General features: G+C 50.1%; 1 protein-coding gene across 2 annotated transcripts in view; it reads right to left on the bottom strand.

Moving 5' to 3' along the window:
• Positions 1 to 388: 388 nt before the first annotated feature.
• Positions 389 to 6,335, bottom strand: part of CDCA4 (cell division cycle associated 4) — a 14,388-nt gene continuing 8,441 nt past the window's right edge. For both annotated transcript variants that reach the window (XM_011951384.1, XM_011951385.1), the window contains exon 2: positions 389 to 1,630. In XM_011951384.1, coding sequence (XP_011806774.1) covers positions 899 to 1,624 — 726 coding nt within the window. In that variant the 5' untranslated portion in view covers positions 1,625 to 1,630 and the 3' untranslated portion in view covers positions 389 to 898. The remainder of the gene's footprint in view (positions 1,631 to 6,335) is intronic.

Raw genomic sequence — 6,335 nt, 5'->3', positions numbered from 1 at the left:
AAGAAGGCACCACCGAGGGGCTCTGAGGTCCCTAAAGACCAACTGGTGCCCGTGATCTCCAAACAGACAAATATTTGACCTTCGTCTTCAATGACATTTACATATAAATAGACATAAATAAAATCCTCCATAATTTACACTTAATAGTCTAGGAAGATGTGGCTCCCACAGATTTTCTAACGACAAAACAAGTGTAGCTGGGCACGGTTCTTGATTTTCACCCAGGTCTCACTGTAGCACAGAACATAATGAAGTATCATCACACACACATTTAAAGTAAAACATGATACATTCACACTGTTGACTCAGACTGTAGTGATGCTCACTGCAAAAAAAAAAAAAGCCCTTATTTAAACCTTAAAAAAACGAAACACACCAACTGCAATTGTTTAGGCTATAAAAGTTCTAATGTAGCAGCAAAGGATGTTTATAGAAAAAATATACTTTTAAGAAAATAGCTGAAAAAATCTAAAGAGATAAGGTATAAAAAGTTTAAAAAATATATCTTAAGACAAAATACTGCCCAAAACATATAAAACTGAATTGTAAAAATTCACCTATCTAAATGTAAAGGAGGTTGATGCAGCTGTGGCCTGCCGTCCTCTACAGTGGGGGACAGAAAGAGACACAAGGGGCCCAGGGCTGTGGGGACATCACAACTGGCCCAGAGACAGAAGCCTTCCAGGAGAACAGCCTCTGCCTCGCCCTCCACAGGGGGGAAGTAAGTGGGATGGGCCTGGGGCTGCAGACCCCACTGGTAATGGGCTGTTCTGGGATTTCTCAGAATCAGCAGACAGGGCAGCAAGGCTGGGCCGCTGGCGGCAGGCGCACCCTCCGTGGGAGCCAGTGCTCACGTGTCCATGCGTCAGAGGCGGCTGTGAGCGCTCAGGGCTCCTGCTCAGGTCTCCACCAGGATCTCCACCACGTGGTCCAGCTCGCCCAGGTCAGACTTGCAGCTGGAGCTAGGGCCCGGGGTGGCTGGAGCCAAGCCCTCAAGCCCTTCACAGGGGCCTGGCCTGGCACCCCCCATCATGCCTGTCAGCACGGTGTCCAGGTCGTAGTAGGGACTGTCCACATCTGAGAACAGCTCTTCCATGCAGCTGGGGTTTTTAGTCTCCAGCGTTTCAAATATCTGATCAAGTGACTTGTGAAAGCTTCCTCTGTTTTCTCGAGGGCCACCCATCTCCCAGACGCTGCTCTGCGGGTGCCTTGGTGCCTGCACTGAGGTGACTGGGCAAAGGTCAGAAACTGGGCCCTGTGTGTGGCCATCTCCCAACCCAGGGGCAGGATGTGCCCCCTCCTGCTCCCATGCGGCACGGCACAGGATCTCCGTGGACACCAAGCGGTCGAGCGGCGCCCGCCCTGCAGCCTGGGGTGCCACTGTGCGCCACGTCCCATCCTGCGTCATCTCCTCTTGAATCTGCCGGACCGTGTTGGCAATGAGAACTGAGCGGCACAGATTGGGCTCCACAAGCATGTGGCAAAGCTGCAGCTTCACCAGAGACATGTCCAGGAGCGACTGCCGCTGTAGGCTGTATGAGGACACGGTCTTCAAGCCGGCCAGGGCTCCCTCCACGTCTTCCTCGTGGCCAACACATTTCCTCTTCAGTCCTCGTGCAAACATTGTGTCCTGCAGAAACCAAGGAAGATACCACTTAGCACACAGCGGACTCTCTAACAGATAGTGCCCCTTGGATTCCGTCTGACTGCCCTGACTGTACACAAGGAGCAGCGACTCTGTAACAGGCAGGGAAGTCAGAGCTGAGATGTGGAGCCCAGTGGGAGACCCCCTCAGATCAGCTGCCATCCTGCCTAATCCAGGCACAGTCACGTTGTGAGAAACAACAAACCTCTAAACTGTACCACAGCAGTGTTCTCCAGCAAAAAAGGTAAATGAACTAAAAGTAGGAGAAATACATAAGAGAAATATAAGTGTTTGAGAGCTTGGCTGAAAATCTGTATCAAAAAATCTAATTGTGCATGCGAAAGAGACCCTGGGGTAACATGAGATGAATGTGAACCATGCCAGCCTGCAGAGGGCGCAGGGCTGGGGACAGGGCCGGGCGCACACACCTACCATTCCAACTTCCCTCAGGATCCTGCCTGGGACAAAGTCACCTCTGCATTCAGAAGGGTTAGTGCCTTCCCCCTCAATACTTTCACTAAAAGTCTCTCTACGTCACAGACAGCCATGCTGGAAAGCTGTGCCACCAGGAACGCACAGGGGAAGGACTGCAGGGCTGTATGCTCTTCCCATGCAGCGAGTGGGCTGTGTTTCGTGCACAATTCTCCAAGGGACACAGGGTCCCCTGGCAGAGCCCATGTGGCCTTGAGCAGCCCCTTGTTCCCACACCCGCCCGTGCTGCCTGCCTTAGGGATCACACCCATTCCTTGGCTCCCCCCACCCGCCCCCACCAGTTCCTTTCTCCCAAGGTGCAGAGGCTCTGCACAAGTCTGTGCAAACTTTTTTTTTTTTTAACTGATTCTAAATTGGAATATCTCTGGGGCATTAAAGGCAGAGCAGAGAAGAGGGTGGGCTCTGGCTTTTGACAGGTGCCATTCTGAGCCAGTGCCGCCTGTGGGGAGCTGGGAGGATGACAGCTGGCTCAGGGCCACACTGGCTGGCAGAGTCTGACAGGACAAGCATCTCACGTATGATTAAGTTTATCTCTTCTCATGCTTGTGATGTAGTGAAATATTATTTCAAATAATTCAAGTTATGCATAAATAGGGTTACAATCTTTTGAATATGCAAACTTTGGAACTTCTTTTTCTCTTAGTCAATCTGAGGGCTCCCTGTGACCAGGGTATACCCAGGCGCTTTTGGAAAGCTGGGGTATGGGAGGCGTATGCTGTCTCTGCCGGGGGTCTGGAGACCAAGGACGGGAAGTTTTGCAGTGCAGGAGAACTGGCTGCCAACCATACCCCTTCCCAGGAGCCCCTCTGGAGGCTCCCACCTGCTGGTCCTACTTTGAATAAACAGAAGAAAAGTTCTCCCTGTTCTCTGGATTTCCTTTCAGTGTCATAGATCTCAATTGCCTGTGCATTTAACACACCTAAATTTTAAAAAACTAAGTGACGTCTTGGGCATTTATCCGAGAGAAATAGACCAATGTTCACGCAAAAACATGTTCCAGAATGTCCATAGCAGCTTTATTTGTAATAACTCCAAACCAGAAACAAGGAAAACGTCCCTTTCACCTGGGTATGGTGACACACACTCTGCTCCATTTATGCCACCAAATCCTACTCTGCAATAGAAAGGAATGAACTGTTGATACACACAACGGATCCTTCCACAAGGGAATTATGCGGAGGGAGAAAAGCCAACCTCAGAAGGGTGCCTGCTGTGCGATCCCATTTATGTCACACTGCAGTGCTGACCCAGAGCTGAGGGGCGGCACGGCTAGAACAGGACCGGCGCAGGGAGATCTCGGGGGTGAGGGTCCTTCTGCTCCCGGGCTGTGGGGGCGGTTCCACTCTGACTGCAGAGTACGGGACACACGCACATGCGCCTGCAGCAGCCATGTGATCACACGGACCTGGGGCCTGCTGTGCACCCTCCAAGGATGCCAACCCTGGGGAGCAGAGGAAGGGCACAGGGACCTCCTGAACACTGCTCTGCACCCTCCCCTGGTTCTACAATTATTTCAAAATTAAAATTAAAAGAAAACTTACATAACCCTAGCTTATTTCCCCTACAACACCAATTTCCCCAGCAGCATGCAAGTGTCACCACAGGCACAACCGTCCGGCTGTGCACCACCTCTCACACCTGCATACACTAGCTTCTCAACTCATTCTAAATGAAGGACACTTTACCACCAAAATACATTTAAACATTTCAACTACTTCTGGTCAATATTCAAGTTCTTTGTATCAGCCACAAATTTAACTTTTCAGAGGTTTTCATCCCAATCCATTGTTTAAATCACTGGCTTAAAATTGCTAAGTATATTAAGAATTCACATAAGGCTATGTCAAACCACAAAAGACACCCTGTGTTGAGGAAAAGATTAAGTGCCACGGGTTCCTCTGTGGGAAGTCACTATACCTTTTGGGGTTTTAGTTTCTCTTTCAACCCTATCTCAATCCCAAGCCTGCATAACAATGGATTAATTTAAGACCCAAACCAAATCCTCTTGAACAGCACGCATTCAGCCCAAGTTTACAGACAGAAGAACCCCTGGTTGCCTCCCTTGACTCTGGAAACCCAGCAGCACAGCCCCGATAACATAGGGTCTACAGGTCAGCATGGCTGACCAGGACGATGAGGGCAACTCACAGAAGGAACGAGAATAACAATGGGACAGACCAAGAAGACCCTCAACCACACTGGCAACCAGCTCAAGGAGCTGGCCCAAGCTCCTAGTATCCTCTGGGTCCCACTTTCCTTTCCTCTGAGTCCTTAGAAATGCCAGGTCCTGAACCTCCCATTGGGGGTCTTAAGAGGATGAATTAAGTGCTTGGCCTGGTGCTGTCAGCAGTCCTAAGGGCAGCACTAGGAATACGTGACCATCGGAAATCACCCTAACATCTGCTCTGAGCGAGGGAATACACCAACAACGGCGGAACCACGCACAGAAGCAGAACGATCAGCCATCGTCTGCGGCAAGCAGTCCGAAAGCAGCCCTTTACCTTCAGTAACCAGCCAGGAAGCCAGGTTGCCCTAGTCACTCTTGCAGGAAGCCTGGCTGCTTTCTCTAGGAAGCTAAACAGTCATTTCCACAGCAAGCAGCCCAAAATGGCCAGGACATGATTAGCTGACAACCTCTCCAGTTTTTGTCTCTGCTTCCAATTTAGGACCAACCAGAGAAAGCCAAATGTGTTCTAAGCCATCTCACAGGAGCCCCACTTCTTTGTGTTGTTGCATCACCCAGGTCGGAGTGCAGTGGTGTGGTCTCAGCTCACTGCAACCTCCACCTCCCAGGTTCAAGGGATTCTCCTGCCTCAGCCTCCCGAAAGCCGGATTACAAGCGTGTACCACCAGGCCTGGCTGATTTTTGTGTTTTCAGTAGAGACGGGGTTTTCGCCATGTTGGCCAGGCTGGTCTCCAACTCCTCACCTTGGGTGATCCACTCACCTTGGCCTCCCGAAGTGCTGGGATTCTAGGTGTGAGCCACCGTGCCTGGCCAGGAATCCCACTTCTAACCAGCCACCCCAGTCCCCCAAGTCAGCAGCCTCCATCAGCCACCCCTGAGCTTCCCTGGTTGCCACTGTAAAGCTCTCCTGTTCCCTCGCCTGCCTATGAGTTTCTGCCAATCACAAGGGAGAAGGGCCGCACCCTTGCTAGGGGAAGCTCTGGATAAACAGCCTCTGCCTGTTCTCACCTGGTTGCTTATTTCCACAGTTCACTGTAGACAATCTGGAAAAGTATCAAAAACCACAAAACAAATTTTCTCCCAGGATCCTATCCACTCAGGAAAAAAGTCATCACCTGGGTTCTTCCTTTCCTGGGTTCCTCCTTTCCAGCCGTTTCTCCCAGCACTTTCCTCTCTGCATAAGGGAGGGAAGTTTCACACTACTGACAATTTTCCCAACCACAAATGATACCAGTTTCTAACTTTAGGTGCTTTGATATTTCTAGCATTTGGCTTCCTCAGCCTCGACTCTACTTACTAGGGTGACGTGCAGCTACGTTTTTAAGAGGCTTGACAAACATTATCAAACTGCACCCTAAGAAGGTGGAACAATCCACCAGCTTTGGCCTGCACTAATTTCTGCGCACTTGCTGGTAAAGCTTCCTCTTGCTTTGCCAAGTCTCTGAGCCCCACAGCTAAGCATTCCTTCCCTCCTCCACTGAGCTCCACCTCTGTGTTCCTATCCTGTTCCACAGCTGCTCTTCTGCCAGGACCAGACACCCTGGCCTCCCTGTGTAGGTCCTTTTCTGGCCATGCCACCCTTCAGCTCTGGGTCAGAACAACAATGTGGCATAAATGGGGTCCCACAGTAAGCATCCTTCTGAGGTTGGCTTTTCTCCCTCAGCATAATTCTCTTGAGATCCCTGCGAACTGTCTTGTGTGTCAATAGTTCACACCAGAGTATGGAGCACAGCGTCACCGCACCCCAGCTGAAGGGGACTTTTTCCTTGTTTCCAGTTTGGAGTTATTACACATAAAGCTACTAAGGACATTCTAGAACATGTTTTTGCATGAACATTGGTTTTTCATTTCTCTTGGAAAAATGCCCAAGAAATAACCATTTTATAAAATTTAGAAGTGTTAAATGCACAGGCAATGAGATCTATCACACTGAAAGGAAATTCAGAAAACAGGGGGAACATTTTTTCTGTCTATTCAAGGGCAGGACCAGCAGGTGTGAGCCTCCAGAGAGGC

This window comes from Colobus angolensis, unplaced genomic scaffold (genome assembly GCF_000951035.1).
Source record: "Colobus angolensis palliatus isolate OR3802 unplaced genomic scaffold, Cang.pa_1.0 Scaffold32, whole genome shotgun sequence".
NCBI lineage: Eukaryota > Metazoa > Chordata > Mammalia > Primates > Cercopithecidae > Colobus > Colobus angolensis.
The sequence above is the reverse complement of the archived record's forward strand: the minus strand, read 5'-3'. Positions and strand labels throughout refer to the sequence as shown.